The sequence below is a fragment of the Alnus glutinosa genome, chromosome 5 (genome assembly GCF_958979055.1).
Source record: "Alnus glutinosa chromosome 5, dhAlnGlut1.1, whole genome shotgun sequence".
NCBI lineage: Eukaryota > Viridiplantae > Streptophyta > Magnoliopsida > Fagales > Betulaceae > Alnus > Alnus glutinosa.
The window spans coordinates 27,746,070-27,769,442 of NC_084890.1; the positions used below are offsets into that span (position 1 = coordinate 27,746,070).

The following is a 23,373-nucleotide window of genomic DNA, read 5'->3' on the forward strand; positions in this document are numbered from 1 at the left end:
GTCACACTAAAAATTTTGGTGTAAATTTTGAATGAAAATTAAGTACATAGACAATTTTTTAATTTTGTTTACGACAGAAAGTTTTTAGTAATTTTTTATACCAAAAAAATCTATTTACAACATGCAATTTTTTCCTTTTAATTAATTATATGGACGACTTATTAATTAATAATGGGCTCACATCAAGATCCCCGGCAATGTTTAGAAAATGGGATTTGATTCTTGTACAACACCAATACAACAACTGTACAACAACCCCTCACATGAGGGTGGACCCCAGTATGTAGGGGCCCCGGAAAATGTTAGATTTACAACACCAATACAACAACGGTACAACAATCCCTCACATGAGGGTGGGTCCCACATACTGGGGCCCACTCTCATGTGAGGAGTTGTTGTACAGTTGTTGTATTGGTGTTGTACAAGAATCAAATCCCAGGGGCCCCACCCTCATGTGAAGGATTGTTGTACAGTTATTGTATTGGTATTGTAAATCTAACATTTTTTTTAGAAAATTGCCATGCTAGCAATAGCAACAATCTGAGCCGTCCGCTACAGTAAACGGTCCAAAAAAAGCCACGCATTCAGGCCACGTCATCAATCCGTGTCAGGCGAATTTGAAACCCAGACTAAAACACAACATTTCAACAAACCAGCCCCAACTCTTCAATCTACTCAATTCCACGGTGACGGCACAACAGATTTGGAGGCCACCGACGACCGGACAAATGTGGTTGTTGCCGTAGAGGTAAGGTTTTCTACGGTATCCATATTATCCGCGGTCACGAGGCTAAGGCGCTCCCAGTCCCAAATCTAGACTCGCCTGGAGCGTTGTGGGTGGGGGACAAGAAGCGGCCAGATTTGTACTCGCCTGGACGTTCTTCTCTTCTCCAACTCAGCCTCTCTTCATGGTCGCTTCATTCTCTTCTCAACCAACCACAAACCCCCAGGTCTCTCCTTTTTTCTGGAAGTTTTTTATTTTATTTATTTTCTTGGTGTACCCTTTGGCCTTTGCTTGGTCACTGGGAAAAGGGAAGGTGTCAGTGAAGTCGGTGATTGGCTTTCTCAAAATAAAAAAAAAAGGATGCAGTCTTATGTTTTTCAGTTTTGCTTTTTTTCTTTTCTGGCATATCCTTTGCTTGGTTATTGAGAAAAATAGAATATGTCTGTGAAGTTGGCAATTGGCTTGCAAAAATATGATGAAGTCTTATGTTTTTTACGTTTTCTGCTTGTAGGGCCTGTAATTCTCTACCATCGTAGATGTGGGTTTTTGCAGAATTCTGTGATTGGCTGGAACTTGAGACGTCGGTTTGTTGAATTCGCTAGGCTAATGTTTGATAGAATGACAAAGTGAGACTCGATTAGGTAGTTTTGCTGTTGCTAGTGGAGGAGAGGAATATGATTCATCTACAATTGATCAACAACCTCTTATCTTGATCAAACAGTTTTGAATCATAGCATTGCATAGGCAGTTGTGGCTCTTTATCTTCTGCTATCTTCAGGTTCATAAGACCTTCTGCATAATCATCTTGAGTGACCACGCTGATCACACATCTTTCTTACAATTTGATTCAAGATAAAAGTAACAACTCAATTTACAAGGGAAAATTGTAGCTTCATATCTGCCTAGGAAGGAAATGTGGAAGGATAGCTGCCTTACCGATCAAACGCAAGCACACAAATGGGTGTCAAATTTAAATGAAATCAATAAAACCCACAACCCATTGCAAAGGGATTGTGGTGAGTACCGTAAGAGAGGGCAAAGGGGAGAGACTGCGCACAACCCATTGCAAATCCTATACTAAGAGGAAAAAAAAAAGAAAAAAAATGGTAAATCCTAAATGAACAGAGAGGGAGAGGGCTCTGGTGGTTGAAGGCGGCAACCAACGTCGGCGGTTAGAGGTGGCGTTCGTGGCTGTCGAAGGCAGCCCTTAGCTTGAGATCTGGTGAGAGGAGGCCCTCAGCGGGGCAGGTAGAAGAATGATGGTCTTTCTGGAGATGGAGAGGGGGAGTGAGGAGATACAATAGGGGTGGGTAAATTATTTGATTATCGACTATCGAAAACTCATCGACTGCCACTAAACCGCCTACCGATAAATTTTAAAATTGAAAATCGGAATAAAAATAAATTTTGAATTTTAAGTCGGACGGTAATCAGTGAACCTAACTTTTCCGTCGGTAACTGACCCGACCAAAAATCAAAATTTGTCTTGGTCAAAACGACATTGTTTGGAACCTAATTAAAATTCAAAGCGAAAATGACGCCGTTTAAAAGACCTATATACTCAACTTTTATCAAAACCCTACTTCACTTCACTCGAATCATTCCATCACAGTGCTGTCTCCCCTCTCTCGAACCCTAGTTACCCTAGCCTAGGTTCCTCCCCATGCTATGACTCCCAGCCGGTAGCTGTGGAGCCGCCCTGGCTAGTGGATTGGAGGAAAGCATCCGGCTGCTCTTGAGTAGTGGCTGGTTCAGTGGATTGCTTTTTGGGTCTACTTCTTCTTCATCTGCTTCTCTTTCCATGTTGTGGGTGGTTTCTGCTTCTGTAAATTGGCTGGACTCTTCCTCCATTGCAGCAACAGAAGCTCTGAAGTTGGTGGTGCCTTTTTTGGTTCTGGATTTGAAAAAAGAGAGCTACCTTTTCTGTTCTTGTAATTCAAAATGAGAGGGAGCTAGCTATCATGGAGAAACCTTTTTTGTTCTTGTTCCGATCTGGCGAAAAAGCCCATGTGTTACCGATTTACCCGACCGAAAATCACTGACTTTTCCGAATTATCCAACCTTTTCGAAAATATTTCTAGGCGAAACAAAGTTGGGTAATTATCTGACTTTACCGACAAGGACGATTTAGAGTCGAAAATACCATTTCTGACGTCGACTTACCCGACGCCCACCCCTAGGTACAATGAGCTTGTTTGACAAAGACATACAAAATAGAATAGTGAGTTGTTAATTTTGAAATTAGTAAAAAGTGATGATGTGATATAAAGTAAAAAAAATTTGTATAGAAGTATAGAAAAGTGAAAAAATTTTGTATTGTAGTAAATTTTTTTATTTGAATAGTAATAAAACATTATTGATGTAATATAAAAAATAAGAAAAATGAGAATATTTTCATTTTAATTGATATTAGAAAATATGAAAAAGTGAAAAAAAGAAAAAGAAAAAAAAGAGTACATAAATATTAGTCAGCACTACTGTGTTCCGTTTCTGTGCTTGGCGAAGGAGGCCAATGATTTTTGTTTGAAACCAGAGTCTCGATTTTGTTAAATTTTGAAATTCAAAATTTTACACGTGTCATCTTCCAGGTCGTTGGATATTAGGAATTGCCGTGGATCTGAATCCTCCACTTTCTGTGCCAAAAATCAACGTTTTTCAAGCCTTGACAAGTTGTCAACGGTGGAAGCAAGAAACAAGTTTGTTGACAAACTGAAAGAGAGATCAGAGATGGGACTGAGGAAGCTGTGGCAGTATAGGAGCATAGTCAAAGAAGCATGGGATCAAACCATGGCCGTGGCAACGTTGCTCTGCGGCCTCCACGTCACCAACACTTACCTCTGCACCCTTGGTTTGGTAAGTGAAAGAACCTAAATCCTCGTTATGCCTCTGCGGACAAGTTGGAAATGATAATCTGGTGCGTGCAGGCCTACGGTCCCAGCATGCTCCCGACCTTCAATCTGACCGGTGATCTCTTCCTGGCTGATCGTCTCTCCACTATGTTCGGCAAGGTGGGCCGCGGAGATGTCGTCCTCGTACGGTCCCCTGAGAATCCTCGGAAGCTGTTGGCCAAGCGCTTGTTGGGGATGCAGGGTGATTCTGTCACTTACGTTGTGGACCCCAAGAACAGTGATAGGTCCGAGACTGTTGTGGTATGATCAATGTCACTCTTTTTTCTTCTTGGGTTTTCAGATTGGGCTTTGTTTTGCTAGGTTTGGTTTTCTGTTTGATAGTTTTTTTTTTTTTTTTTTTGGCTTAATTGGTTTTGAAGAATGGATATGTTCTACTATTTCTTTGATAGTATTTGCTTAATGGGTTTTTGAGTCTGGTTTTTCCAGTTGTTCTTTTTCGTTTTGCTTACTTTTGATTGGATTTTTTTTATTTTTTTTTTGTTCTAATTTTGTGCTTAATGGGTTTTTGAGTATGGTTTTTCTAATTGTTCTTTTTCGTTTTGCTTACTTTTGATTGGATGTTTTTTCTAATTTTCTGCTTAATGGGCTTTGAGTTGTGCTTGTCTTGCTAAAGTTTGATCGCTTGTTTTTTGCTCATACATTGTGTACGTGTGTGGTTGTTTGTTTTTTATTTTTGTTGCTAAGATTATCTATGTGCTTTGTTATGCTGGTGTTGCTGATCTCTCTATATAGGTTCCAAAGGGACACGTTTGGATAGAGGGAGACAACATCTATGCTTCCAGAGATTCAAGACAATATGGACCAGTTCCTTATGGCCTCGTTGAAGGCAAAATATTCTGGAAGGTGGGTTTCTCTTCTTTCTTTAGCCCGTTTTATGTGGAATTTGAGGCTTTAAATTATATAACTCATCACGGAAAATAGTCATGAAAGAAAAATGTACGCAGCCAATTCAAAGTAGTGTATATAATGTACTCATCAATAGAGTATGTGACATATGCAAGCAACACCAATCAGCTTTTCTAAATCATCTTTACACTCACGGTTTAACAATTGCAATGCAAAAGTGAAGTTCTAAGTCACTTATTCACCCTGATGAAAGCTAGAAAAATTATCAAAACCTTGGTTTATAAAGCCTTAAGCCTCCATATATATATATATATATATATATTTAAAGCCATATGCCTTGAAGGATGATTGCATAGGGTTGACAGCCAGTGGCAAACGCCACTGGTTATCACCTTTATCTGAATCCTGAAAGTGTGGATGGCTAATGAAGCATTTATTAACATTAATAATAATAATGTTATTTATCATTATTATTATGATGATGATGATGATCGTTATAATTATTAGAATTACTGCTATTACATTTGAGTTGAGCGACTGAAATCGATGTAAGCTTAGGTTCATGTCTCGACCTTTGGATGTCATAAGTTGGTTTTAGGGAGCCTATCCGACGTAATCATCGGTGTTGGAAAACCAACACCTGTTAAATTCTACCGTTGCAACCCCCCGTTTTTTTTTCTTTCTTAAAGATCTGTGCTCATTTCGTCTGTAGATATGGCCACCTAAAGAGTTTGGTTCATTGGGACAAAGCAGAATGAAGGATCCAGATCTATAAGGTACTCTTCTCAAGCAATCAATTCTCTTAATGTTCCATTTGAGAGTGCATTTCTCTAACCTTCATTTTTCATAGCTGTTGTGTGCTTAATTATGAGACCTTGTCGTAAAATCATGGCTGCAGTTAATATTGTTCTATAGGGAATATAGAAGCTTATCTTCACCAGTAATTATAAGCCTAAAGAAAATTGGAGGGGCTGGAATTCCATTTTGGAGTTATTTAGTATTACATTATATTTTCTTAACTCCTTAAAACATCTCTTATCACAAGGTGTAGAACTCCAATATTTCTGAGAAGGTATAGAACTCCAATAATTATAAGGACAGTGGTTCTAGTTGTTGATATGATATTATTCGTCCATTTAAAAAAGTGTAGAGCTCCAATATTTCTGAGAAGGATTGTCAATGTTACATTATTTTTTTTGATAAATAATTTTTTTTGATGAATAGTTGCCAATGTTACATTCCTAAGTGTTATAGAGAGAAAAAAGATGCTCTAGATGCAGTTAAGCAAAGGACCAAAAACCTTTTTATTTGTTCTTTCATATGCTTATCCCCTATATTTCTAAGATTACTCACTTTACTTTTGCTATTGGGTCATTAACTCCTCGTTTTACAAAAAGAAAAAAAGACAAAATCCTTTTTTGGTGTCAATATCAAATTGTGCTAGTTTTGGCGTTTAATAAAAGAGTAATGTTTGTCTCTCCAAAATTTATGTGGCTTTTAAAATCACCATTGAATCAAAATTCAATAGTGATATATTACAAATCCAATGATGATTTTAAAAAGTCACATCAATTTTGGGGTGACATGGATCTTACATTATTGCTCTTAATAGAATAATGGTTAAGGAGAATAAATTCTGACTTCATTAATTTCTACCTAGAGTTGGTGAGAAGATGAAGTTTCAGTTTGGCATAGTCTCTCTGAGATTTTCGTGTTTATTGATACTTTATTATAACAAAAGGAACTAAGATTTAAAATACATATTTATTAGTTTTTCTCAACTTTCTTATCAATATGGAGAGAGAGAGAGAGAGAGAGTTTCTAATCGAGAGGTTTTTGGAGTGGGTTTGTTTGATAAAATTTTTTAATGGTGCTTTTTGCTTTTTGCTTTTTGCTTGAAAGTGTTTTCATGTGACGGAAATGTAGAAGTAGTTTTGAATGTTTTGTGTTTAGAATTGTTTGTCCAAAAAACTTCTCCAAAAAGCGTTGTCAATCGAGAGACTAATAATTTATCAGTTCATTTAATAAGATAAAATTGATTGTGGTCATAATGTATGAAGTTAACAATTACCACTCATTGAAAAGTTTTTGAAATGCAGGTACCATCTGGCTACTACCTCCGCAGCTCATTACAGTTTGTTGTAGCCTTTGGATTTTCTAGGTTATTTAGGATGTTAGTTGGAAGAGACTTATGTTTTAGCAAACTCGAGTGAAAGATTATTTGGCTCCTAGCAATTGTATGACTTCATCATGGCTTAAAAGAAGTTGCATGGATTTTTGTGAAAAATGGCATGCGTTTGTTAATTTGCAAGTAAATTTTGACAAAATTGTTCTCGTTTTGTATCAGTTAAAGGCCAAAATCAGAGCATTCTCCTTATAACTACGAAGAACTGTTTTGAACCTTCTGTCAATCTTGGAACATTTGCACTCAGAAAGGAGCATTTTTCTGAATGCCATTCCAGAGGTCCATACAAATCAGCTTAAACAGCAAAGGCCATAAAACAAAATATAGGAAAAAAGACCAAATGCATTTGATGCTCATCAGTGGGCAAAAAAATCATCTTTACTGCTGTGTTTCTATCTGGGGGGAAAGGAACATCCCTCACTCAGCATCCTATAACTATTTACATGGCAAGAATGTCAAGACCATAGCAAATGGCAACCTTGCGGCTGTACTACATCCCTCTGAGCATTACATCTATGATATTAGGACCACTGGTCAAGGATGTAACTCAGCAGCCTACTCTAGTCCTGTCTCAGTGGAAAAACTGAACCATTCTCCATTGTTAAGAAATTCCAGCTGTCTTCCCAGATTTGGCAGAAAGGAGCACTCATTTGAACTCCGAAAGGCAATTATATAGGACTTCCTCTTGATATCTGCACAAACAAACTAAGTCACTAATGGTATCTTGTCTCCCTGGTACTCGTATATCTGAATGACACCCTCAATCGAAAAAGAAGACGTAAAATAGTATTTTACAATTAATGACGTGCCAACATTAATATCATGTACATTGTCAAATGCACAAGTTTTAAATTCTAACCATTGAATAGATATTATTCATTTAAAATGAAATGGAGAGGATCCTTGTCCGGGAGAAAGCTCCTAGTAGGCATCAAAGCATAAGAGACATGAATGTATCAGCAGCAATAATGATAACATAAGGATTTTTAAGAAATACAAACATGCCACCACAGAAAAAAATTGTAATGAAGAAATCAATCATCATGCTGCATATCCCAACTGTTAGAGCATCTCCAATAGAGCTTTTAAATTGGTTGTAATAGTTATATTTAGCCATTATTAGGTAATTTACCCATCCAACAGAGCTTCTAAAATAAAAGCTTCATATCCAATTTGCTAAAGTCTACTGTAGCAATTTGAACTAATATAATAAGCATTTCCCAATGGTTTGATTTTATTTATTTTTATTGATTTCTGCGTCTCTCTCCCTTTCTCCTCCCTGTTTCTCTTACTTTCATCTTCTACAGACAATTCCTCATCCTTTTACTCATTTTTTTTCTCTCCCTTCTCTCCCTTCTCTCCCTCTTTCTTCTTCTCATCTTCACCATTAAATTTGAAAATCACACCACAAAATCGACACCGAACTAAAAATCGCACCCAAAATTGATTCCCATCCGAAAGTCACACCCAAAATCTATACCCATCAAACCAAATCATCCCTCAGGGCCTCTATTTCTCCGACCTCCAGCCCTTCAACACCAACACTCGCCAAAGTCGATTCTTCTCTGCAATTTCTGGTTCTATGGTGGTGCAAGAGTGAGAGAGGGAAAAGAGGAGTTGGGCTGGAAGCCTGGAAAATAAATCAGGGGAGGGGGGGGCCGTGTGCGTGGCGAGGGAGAGTGAGAGAGAGAATATGAAAAATAAATATAAAAAATTGAAAAACAATATTTAAATAAAGTAGAGAGTGAAATATTGAAGAAAAAAAAAACTAATAGCTAAAATAGAAAAAAAAGAAGAAGGTATTTTGAGTAGCTAAACTAAAAGTCACGGCCGGAGATGCTCTTATGGGTAGAACCAAGGTTGTTAGAAACACAGTTCATGCAGCAGAGGAACTGATTCAGTACGATGTTTAGGATCGTGAGCGTAAGTTTTTCCATATCACACACGCATCATCAAGAACCAAGTCTAAATTTTCGTTTCTCCCTAAACTACTTCATTGCTTTAATCCTAATACAGTGAAAATGGATTGTAAATAATTCTGGTTTCTTTCCGCAACCATTATACCTATATAGCTCTACAGCCTCTACTCCTTAGTTTTGTCACATAGTGGTCGCTGCGATTCTAAATATCACATGTTTTCTCTTACATAGTAATCAAGAACTTCATCCTTTTCCAGTATTTTATTGGTCTTTAAACTCAGTTTAGCGACTTACTCTAACAAGTCATACTAAATTCTCCCATAATACATATTTTATATGAGAACCACAAGGTCACTTCTTCTTCTAACTTAAATTATCCTCCAAATTCTAAAAAAGGATATAATTATGAATTGGCTAACAGCAAACACAACTACTAAAAGTTTGTTTTTGCTTTGCACTAACCTACTCCTCTGATATAGATGCCATTTCATCTCACATTGTTCTTTCTGCTTCAAACTCATATGCTCAATCTACAAAGTTTCTATAGAAGAAAATGTCATCTATTTGTTTTGGTTTCCACAATCATATTTTGTTAAACTTTCTCCTCAATTCCAAGTAATCATAAGGAATAGTACTAGCTAATTGAAAATCTTAACTGAGTCATAATTACTATTTTTTTGTCACTATTGCAAATAGATTTACAATTTCATTGACCCATGCCTTTTGATTGGATATTGAAATTCTGACCACTAAATTAACCCAACTTGATGATCCTAACTGTTTATTTTGTGGAAGGTGGTCAGTAAGAGAATTTCTACATTAGCAAATATGATACTGACTAACTTGGTTTCTGTCATTATAATTCTGAGGCAGTCTTAAGATCGGAAGAAGAGTTGCATAATTTCCATTATTGAAAAAAAAAGAGGAAAAAAAAGAGAGAGAAAAAAGAAAGAAAGAAAGCAAACCCCAAATTATGAAAATCAGGTTGAGGGTTCCATACCAGTAGTCGGATTACAACTAAGTTCATATGTATTGCATTGATGAATGAGCCAGCAAAAAGGACGTGCAAACCTGATTCTGCAAGCTCATTGCAGTTGTCCAGCGCTGAGAATGTTGCACTGTTACTGTACTATCGGTGATGAAAGTTATTGTACTTGCTTCTTCCATTTTAGTTGCTACTGATGGTGGTAGTTCTCTCATGCTCCATAATATAAAGGCTGATGGTATCGATGAACCTGGCAACAACATGATCTTTATATTATAAGTTAAAAACTCATTACTTCTTCACAAAGATAGTCTTGATAAAACCCCTAATATGGAGGAGCAAGTTCATGCTATGTCCTGCTTATTTATTGCCAGTCATAACTCTATATTGCATCCCACCATACTAAAATATAACACTTGCCATAATAGTAACATCACAAGAAGTTATCAACCATAATGCACAAGCAACTGGCATTCTACTTATTTTAAGGTCGGGTGCAAAAACAACTGACATGTAATTTTTTTTATTTTTTATTTTTTATTTTTTATAAGTAACTGACATGTAATTGATGACATCAAAACTACCCCATTCAAAGTTTACTAACCAACTTTTATTTTCCCTTTATTTTTTTTTCTTTTTTAATTTTTTAAATAAAGGAAAAAAAAATATCCATTTTATTTTTTATCTTCAAAAGAATAAGATGGGAGGTGTGGACTTTTGATCCATCTTAATTTTTTATCTTATTTTTTAAGATGCACCAAAGATGCCAAAAGAAATAATATTATTATAAAACAAAGATGTGAGGAGGGCTTACCCAAAAAACAAAAGGTGCAAGGTGTAGAATTTGGATCTGTAATCAACCCAAACCTTTTCTAGAAATGTCAGTCAAGCTTCCAAGGCCAAGGGTCCAGGGTCTAAACAGTTTCCTCTTCCAAAGAACCTTTCTAAGACGCATTTTCTCTTAATAAGCAATGAAATCTACATCATCTAAGAATGAGCTGAAGTTCTCAACTGCTTATACAACTATGGTATATGTTTACAGCAGCATCATTGATCCTCCTTTAATCCTTTGACTGATTCCACATCCACTGCAAATCTCGCTAAGTAATCACTTCCACCTTGAATTTACATCTTAGGCCTTCAAGTAAAGATTCACATTCTTTCCACAACTGGCCCCAAATTAGTGCCTCTGACCTATCTCGTGCAATTTGGTGAACCTCTTGAACTATAGCTCCAGAAAAATTGACTTTTCCCTCAGTTGGAGTGATGGAGCAACTAATCTCTTCTCCTGCTAAATATTTAAATCTCTCCAGGATAGCTTTCTTTCAGACTCGTTTACAAGCACCTTTCAAAAACTTGAAATCTTATTCTGAAAAACTATAGTCATCCTTTCTTTAGCAGAAAAACAAGCCAAGAACACCTTCACCTCCTAAACAAAGCTAGACTCCTATGGACTCTTGTTCTGATATTCATGAATAATCAAACCATGGCATTGTAGATGGTATGGGGATGCACATTAACCAAATGGACATCAGACACCAGCTAGACAAATTAAGAGCAAGTCAATTCGATAACAGATATTCTGGTTGCATTTTTTTTTATACGTAATTCAAGCTCAATAGAAAGCTTAAGAGGGGCACAACCCTAGTACACATGAAGTATACAAAAGAAATCCCCTGCATAACCATGCATTGTGGCCACATTCCTTTGGTGCATAAGATGACGTGAGCAAACTCAAGATGCTATCTTCATTTTATAGAACATCACTGGGAAAGAAGAATATTCTTTATGCAGGTGTTTATGGAAACGAAGTCAAAAGAATATCTCAGCATGGTTGAAGTTGAGAACCTGGGATGCTACATTAATTTCATAGCTACTTATAGCTTGGATCTTAATACACGATATCTTTATTTATTTTTTAATATGTAATCGAAATATCATTAAAAACGCAACCCAAATACATAGGAAGTATATAGGAAAAACGCCTAACTAGGAGAAAAAAGTACAAGAAAATCATTAAACCTAATCACCAAGGGAGCTAAAAACGCAGTTGTCCAAGTATAAAGAAAATAAAAGAACTTGAGCTCCTTCATCGTCCACCATATCAAGAACAACAAGATATGATAATGGGCTAAATTCATGACCTCTCCAGAAATTGATAAGTCACCTTGTACACATATAAATCATCCCTCAGCAGATCTAAGAACACCTACACAGTGGTTTCGTCGGCCAATAAATTGATTTTCAAAAGACAGTCCATGGCCCTAAGGAGAATCAAATAGTTTAAGCATATAGAAAGGGTAGAATCTCCAACAGAAGCATAAACAAAATCATCTAATTAGCCAGTGTATTGCAGGGAGAAGAAATGAAGGGAATTCCGCCAAGAAAAGATGTGAAGAGAAGGGGGGATTAGAAGATTGTGAGAAAAGAAGAAAAGAAAAATTGAACGAAGCAAAAGTGAAAAAAATGACACCTCATCATTTTCAGCCAATCTGAGAACCTGACATGGAAAATTAAAACTGCATACCTATAAAATAATACAAAATCAGGAACAGAGAAGTATAAACAACATTTACGCTGTGTCTACGCCAGTAATATAGCATCTGCAACCACAGTGACATGATGAAGTTAGAGAAAGCTATTATGATGGGTTGGTAATTTTTGAATGCACAAAGAATTGCATGACCAGCAGAGAAATGTATACCGGAACATCAGTTAAAAGAGCTACAAAAGAACTTGAAGTGAAACAGAGCACAGAAACAACAGCTAAACCTGCAACCTGCACAGAACAGAATACTTCCCCCCATTATTATATAGAACTATAAAACCATTGATGGACACATATAAACAAAGATAAGTGTTTCCACTGCATATACTCAGGCCATTAACAGGCACAGGCGATGACACTCACTATGTTAATAATAAAAAACAGGATAATTAAACAAAAACGAATTTAATACCTTCCACATTTCAGATGAAGCTCGCTCAGATCTAACTTTGCTCATTTTCAAGCATAACAGAAGTCCTGAAGAGAAATCATGGCACAAAGGATAATTTTTTTTATTTTATTATTATTTTATATATTTCATAAAAAATAGAAAAAATGGAAGGAAAAAAAAAAAAAGAGAGAAGAAGAAGAAAAAAAGGGAAGACATCAACACGTAATTCATTTTGACAGTAACTGAACATTTAGTCAGTCTCCAAGGTATTACCTCTCCAAAGACAAATTGTCAGTTACTAAGTCATAAAAAATTTACTGCTCAATTTTCTCCATCCTACAAACTAGTTCTTTCATGTACATTTGAGAAGTCACAGTTTATTTTTATTTTCTTTGCTGACTGATAAACATAATATTGATGGGAAGTTAAGATAATTGAACTTTAAAATTTGCCATGGTTTCAGTTCATCCATCCACAAAATGTCCTTTCAACCATTTGGGTTTACTAAACTCCTATGGAGAAAATCCTCTCATTAAAGGTAATATCTTTTGTCATCAAATCAGACATTAGATGTTTCATCATCTCCATCACATCCTCGTCAACTATTCACTTGTCCTTTCAGCAAATCCAACTGACATTGACTTATTGACACCATAGATGGTCAAAACCAAACCAATAAGTGCAGACTAATGATCTGTAATGCCTCCCACTCAACAATTTTGGTTTCTCAATTTCGTCAACTAAACTGATTTTATGAACATATTATCCTTGGTTGCATGCTGTTCTATGTCTAAAGCAAAGCTGTGTCCAAACTTGTTTCAGGTGTGTAACATTTAGTTCCAAAAGAATATGTCAGGTGACAGCCCCTTATAATAATAAGCTTACACCTCCGAAAAGAATAAACTAATATAATCTAGAGTCAACGCTGACCGTTAACATCAGAGGAAAACAAAAGTCATGAGACTTACAATACTCTCTTATTCCTGAACTCTATTCCTATAATCGACAACTGCTTCATGGGCTCAACGTTCAATGAGTGGCACATATGGACTATGCAATATAAGATCAAGCTAAATGCAAAAGAAGGATAAAAACTACACACAACTAAATGATACAGAACAACTGGACAACTTATTTTATAAATGTTGTTTTATAATTTTAAGATAACGTAATTTTTCTAAGCATATGATCACAATATTTTTTATTTTTTCCTAAAAAGTAATAAGATCCCATTAGAAAACAAAACGGCATTGCCCTAGTACATGGGATTTAGACAATAGAGAGACGGAAAAAAAAAAAAAAAAAAAAAAAAAAGAAAGAAGAAGAAGAAGAAGAAGAAGAAGAAGAAGAAAGAAGTGAAGAGCTGAAATTACAAATTAAAAGAATTGTGAAAGATATTAAAGTATCCCACTACTGATTAATTTTAACAGTTTCCCTGAAAGCATAATCATCTAAATAATCTGATTAACTCAAACAACTTAGTAGCACCGCTACAAATCTTCGCTTGTGATGCCATAACACACTACAGGCTAGGAGCACTAAGACATTACATAAAGAAAGGAACAGGCAATATGCAAGATACAGAAGTTGCAAGAGAAAATTACTACTAAAATGTAGTTGCTCACCATAACATGCTAATGCTCCTCCTAATAAAAGTATTGCTATGGCAGAAAAGGCTATATACACCTGCATGATGAGGAAATCATTGCACCATGACTTCACCACTTGTTAGTTATAAAAAAAAAACCAGAAAGCTTCAATATCGTGTGGGAGCACTCATACCCTACTTTTCACTTTGAGAAAAGGATTTCATTAACATTTTTAGCAACTTACTACACTGATGATTTATAATTAAGTTACATGTTAAACCAAGATGGCTAATTTTAACACAAGCACCTGATTAATATTTAATACAGAGCACAGCCATTTCTTACTAGCAACAAAACTAGTGAAGGGCAATACATTCTATCACAAAAATAGGGTTGGTCTAGCATCCAAAATTAACAAAAACAATTGTGGTTAACTAAAGTTGAGAAAATATCATTAATATGACAAGTTATTGATTTCAAGTACACAGACAAGTTATTAAAAAAATTGACAGAACCTCTCTTCAGTGCATGTCCTAATAGCTAGATCTATAAAAATCTGCTTTAACATAGTAATGAAGAGTTTTGCCTTCTACAACAGCCAACTTCTACATCTCAGCTACATAAAATTGCAATTCTAAAGCAACGGGCAACAGACTGGAACCCTGACTAATTTACCATATGTGCCCCAAATAGGTTACTAGAAATCTCATCTACGAAGAAAGTGGATATGTCCCTTAAAGAGGCAGTAGAAGTCGGCCTAGAAAAACAATCTTTACATATATGCAGCAGAGATATTGGATTGAATTTTTTTTTTTTATAAGTAGATATTGGATTGAAATTTAACATATACGCAATTAGAAGTTGTGAATCATGTTGCAATTGATGAACTAGATGAAGTTCAATGTCAAACAAGTATTCTGTTGAAAAGCACAAGAAGGTGTTCTATAATGATATCAATGGAACTTGTCAAAAAGATAAATAATGATATCAATGGGAAAAAGCAGAACTATAGTTACTGTGTTCATACCCGAGCCACAACTGCAGAATCAATAGGATTCTTTCCCATCCCAATCCAGATTATTACAGCACATATCATCATTACAACAAAAACTAGCACGGTAACCTGGTAAACAAGTACTTAGTTAACAACAGATTTGGATGCACTGATTTTTGCAATGAGTACATGGCAATTCAATAAGGAATAATACAGCAATAATCAATCTTTATAAATATGAGTAGATACTAAACAAAAAACTTTTAATTGTTGCCATACCAATATCACAATCTTCTGGCGGCTTCGAATATGAAGAAAGCGGAGGGGAAAACACTTTCTATGACCATCTGTGTTTGATGAACTTGGTTTATTCGAGGTCTTATCCAATAAAGCTTCCTGAGAACTGCTTTCTTCTTCCTCATCATCCTCATCATTTGCCTGATGGCAAAGGTCAACCCTATAAAAAAATATTCGCCGCAAAAACATAGAATATTGCTCACAGGAAACACTAGTGTGAAAGAAAATTTGTATATCTACCAACTTGTAATGAAAATGTTTAAATATAAGGAATTGAAGAAAAAATGAAAAAGCAACTATAATCAATAATGGATTACTTTTTAGCTAAATTCATACCACAATATTAGAATGTCTTTTTTTTTTTTCTCTTTTTTTCATTTTTTCATTTTTTCAATAAGATCATATATATGGTTCACGGCATATATCCAACAGGCCCAACATTTTCAATGAAACTCTAGCAAAATAGAAATTAATGGAGAAAGACTTCCATTGATAATTACCAAATTCTATTTATTACAACTTTTTGACAAAATTCTTTTTGCACTGCAAGCATCTTCATCTACATGAATGAAAAACATGAAAACATGTGCACTGCAGAAAAAAGAAAAGAAAAGAAAAAAAGAACAGGTACATCATCCACATGCTGATCCGTCACATATTTGAGGACAGTGAGGTCAAGAGTTCCAAGATGAGTCCAGCAACAAGTATAGTGCTAGACAACAGATAGCACTTCTACCAAAGCTATATGGGATAGGCAAAACTGCATAAATAATGCAGCATGATTAACTGCTGTTGCATTTCAAGCAGAACTTCAAGCGTTGCAGAGAAAAGAAAAGTAAAAATTCAAAAATAAACAGAAGATTTGGGCAGCGAGCTCCAAACAACATAATTTCAACCTCAAGCTGTAGGAATAAAGAAAGGTTGACCACCCCCTAAGAAAATTTCCATATCAGTATCCATCAAAATGCACCAGATAACACAAATTTAGGGATATTGGCCATGGTCATCCAAAAAAGGGGTTGGTGGGTTGAGGCAAGGGGATCCTCTCTCACCCTTGTTGTACCCTTGTTGTTTGTTTTTGTGACGGAGGCTTTGAGTCGAATGATTTCTATTGCAGTCAGTGGGGGTCTACATGAAGGCTTCAAAGCTGGCAATGCTACTTTATCTCATTTATTGTTTACTGATGATATATTGATTTTTTGCAATGCTTGTCCTTCTCAGTTGCGCTATCTTAGAAGTCTCTTTCTTCTGTTTGAAGCTACCTCAGGCTTGAAGGTTAATTTGGCCAAGTCAAACTTAATTCCTGTGGGCAATGTAGATCAAGTGGAAAGTTTAGCCGATATCTTAGGGTGTGGGGTTGCCATTTTGCCGGTGAAGTATCTAGGTCTTCTGTTAGGGCTTTCCTTTAAATCTATTCATATTTGGGATGGTGTTATCGAGAAGATTGAACGTCGGTTGGCTAGCTGGAAAATGTTATATCTTTCTAAGGGAGGTAAAGTCACCCTTATCAAGAGTATCCTTGCTAACTTACCCACGTATTTTTTTGTCTCTTTTTCCTCTCCCGGCAAGTGTAGGTGCTCGCATTGAGAAGCTACAATGAGACTTTTTATGGGGAGGGATTGGTGATGAGTTCAAATATTACTTGGTGAGTTGGTCTAAGATTTATACCCTAATTTTAGAAGGCGAGTTGGGTATTAGAAATTTGGTGACGTTCAACTGGGCTCTGTTAGGTAAATGGTTGTGGCATTATGGGATTGAGAGAGAAGCTTGGTGGAGAATTGCGGTGAATTCCAAGTTTGGCAGTTTATGGGAAGGTTGGTGCTCCTTTGAGCATGCGGGTGCCATTGGGGTGGGGTTGTAGAAGAACATTAGGAATGGGTGGGAGACATTCTTAGGCCTTTCTAGATTTGAGGTGGAGAATGGGGCTAGGACCAAATTTTGGCATGATATGTGGTATGATGATACAGTTCTTAAGGAAGTTTTTCTTGTTTTATTTGGTATTACTCGTGTGAAAGATGCTTCTATTGCAGATAATTTGGAACTCTTGGATGGTTCTAATCAGTGGAGCGTAAGCTTTTCAAGAGAAGTGCATGACTGGGAAGTGGATGTCTTACTTCTTTTTTCCAGGTGTTGCACTCAAACAATGTAAGAAGAGGTAGTGAAGATAGGTTGTGATGGGTCTCTTCCAAAAAAGGCTTGTTCAAGGTCAGGTCTTTCTTTAGCTCTCTGGCTTGCTTTGTGGGGAGTCACTTTCCTTGAAAGAGTGTGTGGCGAACTCAGGCTCCTACGAAGGCGGCTTCTTTTGCGTGGTTGGCAACTCTAGGTAAGATCCTTACATTGGATAACCTCAAGAAGAGGCATGTTATTTTGGTGGATAGATGTTGCATGAGCAAGCGAAATGGGGAATCAGTGGATCACCTTCTTCTTCACTGCGATGTGGCTTAAGCTTTGTGGAGTACTCTCTTTACTCGTTTTGGTTTGTCTTGGGTTATGCCTAGGAGAGTTTTTGACTTGTTTGCTTGTTGGTGGACGTCTGGAAGGCTGAGGAGTGCTGCGATTTGGAAGATGGTGCTGACATGCCTTATTTGGTGTGTTTGGAAGGAAAAAAAATAATAGGTGTTCTGAGGATTTGGAGAGATCCTTGGAGGATATTTTAGTTTTGTTTTTTCATACTTTGTATCTTTGGATGGTGGCTTTTGTGTCCCATTTGTTGCTTAGTTTTGGCGATTTTCTTGTTCATTTTTCACTTTCTAGTTAGGTGCTTTCTCTTGTATACTTTCGGTATACTTAGAGGCGCCTTACGCTTTTAATAAAACCAATTTATTACTTATCAAAAAAAAAATTTCCATCCAAAATCTGCAACAAAATGCTACTGAAGTTGCTGCTCATTCTGCGTCCTTATGAAAAACCCTTTTGGACGAAAGATGGAGTTGTAATTATTAAATCCAATGAATTGGCTATTGCATCCATGACTCAAAAGAAAAATAATGAAATCCATGCCTTACTTGCATTCAAAAAAAAAGTTATCTTAGATAAATTTGCTATATTCTAACAATAAAGAGAAAACATACCAGAATGATAATAGGAGAAGAAATGCCGCAAAAAACAGAATTTTGGGGAATGCTGCAAAGCAAAAAAAATTCACAATTCAAATACCTTTACCAAGCTCTTAACATGGCATCTAGACAGTAACTGAGACTGAATGCATACCCATGAGGATAAAACCACAAAAGTTAGACCAACATGGCCAACCCATGCAAGTCGCAAGAAGAGTTAATACAAAATAAATGAAGTAACCTGCAATGGCAGAACATAATTAAAGCTTCATTCTGAATCAAGGATTCAATAAAAAAAAAAATACTCATGGCCATTACAAACTAATGCCAAAAAAGCGACACCAATTATCAATAGTTATTACCAGAATAATATTTTTAAGAAATATCAAATAATTAATCAAACGAGGCATATATCTATAGAAAATGACAAAAACAACAAACAAGGATGAGTGGGAACATAATAACTTATAAGCATGCATGAAGGACCTGCACAGTCTAGTAGTGACTCGCAAGTAAATTAAAAGCTATTCAAAATTCTACAGCATACAAAGAAACAAACTGCAGATGACATTCCAACTGAATTAACTATGGGTATAGTCCAGAGACAGGAAATTTCTTTTTTTTTTGATAAGTAAGAGAAATATCATTAAAAAGCGCAATGCGCGATCAAGTATACAGGAAGTATACAAGAAAGGCATCTAAGTGGAAGTAGAAAACAATACAAGGAAATCATTAAAGCTAAACGATAAGGATGCGAGGAACGCAGCCGACCAAGAGTACAAAGAATGAAAGAAAAAGGAAATGAGATCCTCAGTAGTTCTTTCTTTGTCCTCAAACTGCCTATCATTGCGTTCCCTCCATAAGCACCACATAAGGCAACAAGGGACCATCTTCCACACGACTGCACTCCGGGAGCGGCCACCCGTCCACCAACAAGCGAATATTAATTTCTTGATTAATATTATTTCTTGTTTCCCTCACAAATTCATACTGAAGGGGAACTTTTGCAAAGGAATAACAAAAACAATCAGAAATGAAGTATTTGCTGCAGACTGTGGTATCAGAAGCTTAATCATTGTCAAAACTATGACAGGAAGTGGTGAGGGTCAAGGTAAAAAAGGAACAAAAGAGCAATTACATATGAATAAACCAGAAAAAAAAAAAAAAAAAAAATAATCTGCAGGCTAAAGCACTCTCAAAAGGTAAGAGATTAAAAATAAAGCACCAAATAAGAAACTGCTTTATGAATTCATGATGTGGCAAATTCTCAAGCTGTGGACACCAAAGACATTACAATGTATCAGTTACCTGGTACACGAAACTAAAATTAGTTTCTGCAAAAGCAACTGGAAAAAGAACAAAATTTACGATTAAAATCCATATTTAACTAACAAAAACTTCAACTTCCAGAGACAAGAAATTGCCTCTATCTTGATCAAGCGAACTCTTCTTAGCATGGAAGAGAATTGCCTTTCTGTTACAAGACTCAGTATACAGGTGGTGACTTATCTTGATGGTTGTCAAGCACCAAAATGGTTGCCAGCAGCCCCTAGCTAAACTGAGATCAGGTCATGGACTATCCAAGTTATTAAATAGCATAGGGGAGGGAGGGAGGGAGGGAGAGAGTTGTACACTTGATAACAGTAGGCATGTAAAGAAGTATTTGACTGTGAATCTGACCTTAGATTTAGCTGTCAGGAAAGCTAATATTATGTGAACTCCAAAAGTAGTTAAAAAGAAGTAATTCTACTGATTACTGAATAAAAGCAATTTATGGCTATTCTTAGCAGCCCAAATTCATCAAGCATTATGTAGAATGCACTTCAAAACAGTTACAAAATAATTATATGTTTAAAGCGATCACTAAATAAACTGGCATATTGTAAGATGGCAAAAGACTAATCATATGCATCAAATAAGAGGCAATCATACATTAAAGAATCATCAAAAGTGCCGCTGCAAAACATTTCAAAAATAACAAGCTTGGAATACCAAGAGGAAAAGGGGATATGGTATGATGCAAAATACAACTGCTTACCCATATTAGAAGAGCCAATCATTAGGTGAAACACCTGCAGTTTAACATTCATAAGTATCAAAATAATCCCAATATGATTAAATTGGAACTCAATGCATAACTTGTTATCTAACAATTGCTTTTACATAGATTCATACCTATAGACATGAATGTCAACATGCATGTATGTATGTCGAAGAGTTACGTCTTAACCATAAACATGCACCATAAATCACTGTGTTCACTGAAAGTAAAACAGGGTGTATTGACAGCACCATAAGCATTTACCTTGCCACTAGCCATCTTCCCAATGTCTATTAATCTCTCTCCTTTGAGAAAGATTTAAGCACAATCTAAGTTGAGCTGGTGGTGGGTGACTTCAATTATTAACCTAAATCTCGAAATCAATGTTTAACATGCATTTTATAACTGTACTCACTCTCTACCTAGTCAGATCAGATGAATCTCCTAACATCCTTCCAACTTAGTCAGGAAAGTAATCAACTTACTGGACCAGAAGGATCAAGCCTAGCGTGCCCCAGCGACCAGTTCAACCAGTCAATCCACCCCAATAACACTAGTTTAACAGAAATTACACTTTAAGTGTGCACCCACTCTCATCCAGTGGGATCCATAGGGGTGGCTCCCATGGTAGACGCACCCCATACATTACTAGGTGAACCCTCAAGGGGGACAATTCTTGATGTGCATGTAGCACAACTCCCAGAATAATTTAGGTAGCCTAATAATTATTTAGTCATATGTATACATACATACAAGGACAGACCCTTGGAGGTGGGTAATATGATTCTATGTAACATGTCACTTACTTTTTGGCGAGTCCAGCCAAGTTGTGAATTCCTTGAGTGGATTCTTATCAACTGGAACACAATGAGGCAACAAAAGATAGTCAGAAAAGAACTTCACATAAGATGTGCAATTAACATAATATCTTCATATTTTTCATGTAATATCTAAGAACCTGTAATATTCATGATAACTACAGCTATCAATTTTCAGACATTTGCAACGTGTGGCTCAATAAAGTATGCATATATGTGAAGAATCAATCAAGCAATCAATGATAAATGAGAGCAGAAATAGAAATCAAAACTTCAAGCATAATGTGGCACTGACATCATAATTGTGCCTGAGCCTCGCGCCTAAACAATGACTGAAGAAAGAGTGGTACATCATGCAAGGCAGTCCTACGACGTACTAGAATCTTTTCTTTTCTTTTTTAAGTGAAATTTTAATTGATTATAATATTTGAAATAACAAAAATTTATAGAAAGGTTCCGAAGAGACCCCTACCATTGAAAAAGATCTCCCGGACCCAAAATGATCAGGAGGCAGACCAAAAAGAAATTGAGTTGACACAAGTTTATAGGCCCAAACAAATTACATGGGAAGCAAGGACAGCATAGCACACCTCAAGATGAGCTCTGGAGGAACTTTTTACTAATAAATTACACACCCTCAGTGGGTCTTGAACCCACAACCGCACTTTCCACCCTTTTTTTTTTTAATGGAGGAAGAGTGTGTTCTTGATCTAGAGCTCTTAGCATAGATGGAATAAGAGGACGTGAATCACAAAGAGGTAAAGACACAATAGCGTGTAAATTCAAAAGAAAGCATGGCCCCAAACAAAAGTCAACACCAATTAGAAGATAACCTTAAAAATGTAGTAAAGGGTATAGCAAGCAGGAAGTGCTGAACATGTACTCTAACGGACCACCCAAGGACTTGTGGTGGACTAAGCAACCAACAGAGTCAACTAGCAAAATGCAACAAATGCAGTATCTAAGTTGTCATTAGAACATATATTACACACACATACAGCATTTAAGAGGCATTCTTCTTAGGAATACCAGGCTTTACAATTCTGTCAACAGAGATAGTCACTGCTTATATAAATGGCAAAAAACCCTTAATTCACTTTCCTCACTTGAATGGCAGTTCACTCTGAGTTCAATTGTCTAATAAACATAAATCCCTTACATTCATCTCAACATTATAAAATCAAAACAAACTCAACCCCATAAACAGTCTTATCGGGCATAGCAAATACCCTTTCACCCAATGGTCCCAAGCATTAAAATGCCTGATATCAACATTCACAATTTACACAGAATGCCCAGCTCAAACTCTAAAACCACTCTAACCTACATACAAAACCAATTCCATTTATCAAGCTCGACCCTTTCACACTCTAAACCATTAAAACCCATACAGCAAAACCAACTCCAGAAATCAAATTCCACTCTTGAACACATTTCCAATCACGTTTCACATCCTTTCGCATCATCCAAGAAGCAAAGAAGACACGAAGTATCCAAATTTGGAAATGCAAGAGCAAGAAACCGAAACCCAAATCAAAAAGAGCAGAACAAACCTGATAAAATGCAAGAACAGCAATAACAACATCAACTAGGCCAAGAACCACATTCACGACCACCAAGACCCGTGGAAAGCAAGACCCTTCTCTCAATTCAAGCATCCCTCTCTCTCTCTCTCTCTCTCTTTTCCAGTGACTTTCTATGACTAGGAAAGAAGAAATCGTCCGTTTTGCAGTGCTTTTTGTATCAAACAGTGAAGTGTACGGCCTGAACCAAGTTCTTTTGAAGGTAACTTTCATGGCAGATCTGTCATCTGTTGGGCGATTTCTCACTGTCATAGGATTTGACACGCGCACGCACGCACGCCCACACGGGAAAATCTGATTTTGGGCAATTTTGTGGGTATTTATGGTAAGTTCATGAAATTTTGGAGGTCAAAGGAGTAATTTTTTGAGATAAGATAGTAGGATACTAGGAAAAAAGATACAGTGTTTTCTCTGATACTAACGCGGGTGGCTTTAGGCGTTGACGGCTAAGAAGATTCCTTCCTTATGCCCATTTTTTTATTATTTAT

General features: G+C 36.4%; 2 protein-coding genes across 7 annotated transcripts; one reads left to right on the plus strand and one right to left on the minus strand.

Moving 5' to 3' along the window:
• Window positions 1-661: 661 nt before the first annotated feature.
• LOC133868285 (mitochondrial ATP-independent inner membrane protease subunit 1a-like) lies at window positions 662-6,971 on the plus strand. 3 transcript variants are annotated; one of them, XM_062305100.1, is made up of 7 exons: window positions 662-950; window positions 1,236-1,502; window positions 3,313-3,577; window positions 3,649-3,873; window positions 4,366-4,476; window positions 5,192-5,255; window positions 6,827-6,971. In XM_062305100.1, the coding sequence occupies exons 3-6, from the start codon at window positions 3,452-3,454 to the stop codon at window positions 5,252-5,254; spliced, it is 525 nt and encodes a 174-aa protein (XP_062161084.1). In that variant the 5' UTR covers window positions 662-950; window positions 1,236-1,502; window positions 3,313-3,451; the 3' UTR covers window position 5,255; window positions 6,827-6,971. The 3 variants fall into 3 exon arrangements, with proteins under 3 accessions (XP_062161084.1, XP_062161083.1, XP_062161082.1); XM_062305099.1 differs by lacking the exon at window positions 6,827-6,971 and adding an exon at window positions 6,565-6,795; XM_062305098.1 differs by lacking the exon at window positions 6,827-6,971 and adding an exon at window positions 6,579-6,795 and having other exon boundaries at window positions 664-950.
• Window positions 6,972-7,024: 53 nt separating this feature from the next.
• LOC133868284 (tobamovirus multiplication protein 1-like) lies at window positions 7,025-23,204 on the minus strand. Of its 4 annotated transcripts, XM_062305093.1 has the most exons (14): window positions 22,856-23,189; window positions 21,291-21,341; window positions 20,482-20,515; window positions 18,598-18,684; window positions 18,459-18,510; window positions 15,370-15,547; window positions 15,124-15,219; window positions 14,133-14,193; window positions 12,529-12,593; window positions 12,273-12,347; window positions 12,096-12,171; window positions 9,655-9,818; window positions 7,524-7,585; window positions 7,025-7,356 (listed from the first exon to the last, which is right to left on the minus strand). In XM_062305093.1, exons 1-13 carry the CDS (start codon window positions 23,135-23,137, stop codon window positions 7,541-7,543), a joined length of 1,266 nt encoding a protein of 421 aa, XP_062161077.1. In that variant the 5' UTR covers window positions 23,138-23,189; the 3' UTR covers window positions 7,025-7,356; window positions 7,524-7,540. The 4 variants fall into 4 exon arrangements, with proteins under 4 accessions (XP_062161077.1, XP_062161081.1, XP_062161080.1 ...); XM_062305097.1 differs by lacking the exon at window positions 15,124-15,219 and having other exon boundaries at window positions 22,856-23,204; XM_062305096.1 differs by lacking the exon at window positions 18,598-18,684 and having other exon boundaries at window positions 22,856-23,201.
• Window positions 23,205-23,373: the final 169 nt, after the last annotated feature.

What these genes read in the sequence shown, in the direction of transcription:
- LOC133868284 (XM_062305093.1), bottom strand. Translation starts at nt 23,137, where the DNA reads ATGACAGTGAGAAATCGCCCAACAGATGACAGATCTGCCATGAAAGTT. An exon ending in TTGTGGTTTTATCCTCATGG is followed by an intron (nt 18,511 to 18,597) that starts GTATGCATTCAG and finishes TTTGCTTTGCAG; the next exon opens with CATTCCCCAAAATTCTGTTT. An exon ending in CTCTTTTAACTGATGTTCCG is followed by an intron (nt 12,172 to 12,272) that starts GTATACATTTCT and finishes CTGTGGTTGCAG; the next exon opens with ATGCTATATTACTGGCGTAG.
- LOC133868285 (XM_062305100.1), top strand. Translation starts at nt 3,452, where the DNA reads ATGGGACTGAGGAAGCTGTGGCAGTATAGGAGCATAGTCAAAGAAGCA. An exon ending in ATAGGTCCGAGACTGTTGTG is followed by an intron (nt 3,874 to 4,365) that starts GTATGATCAATG and finishes CTCTCTATATAG; the next exon opens with GTTCCAAAGGGACACGTTTG. An exon ending in AAGGCAAAATATTCTGGAAG is followed by an intron (nt 4,477 to 5,191) that starts GTGGGTTTCTCT and finishes TTTCGTCTGTAG; the next exon opens with ATATGGCCACCTAAAGAGTT.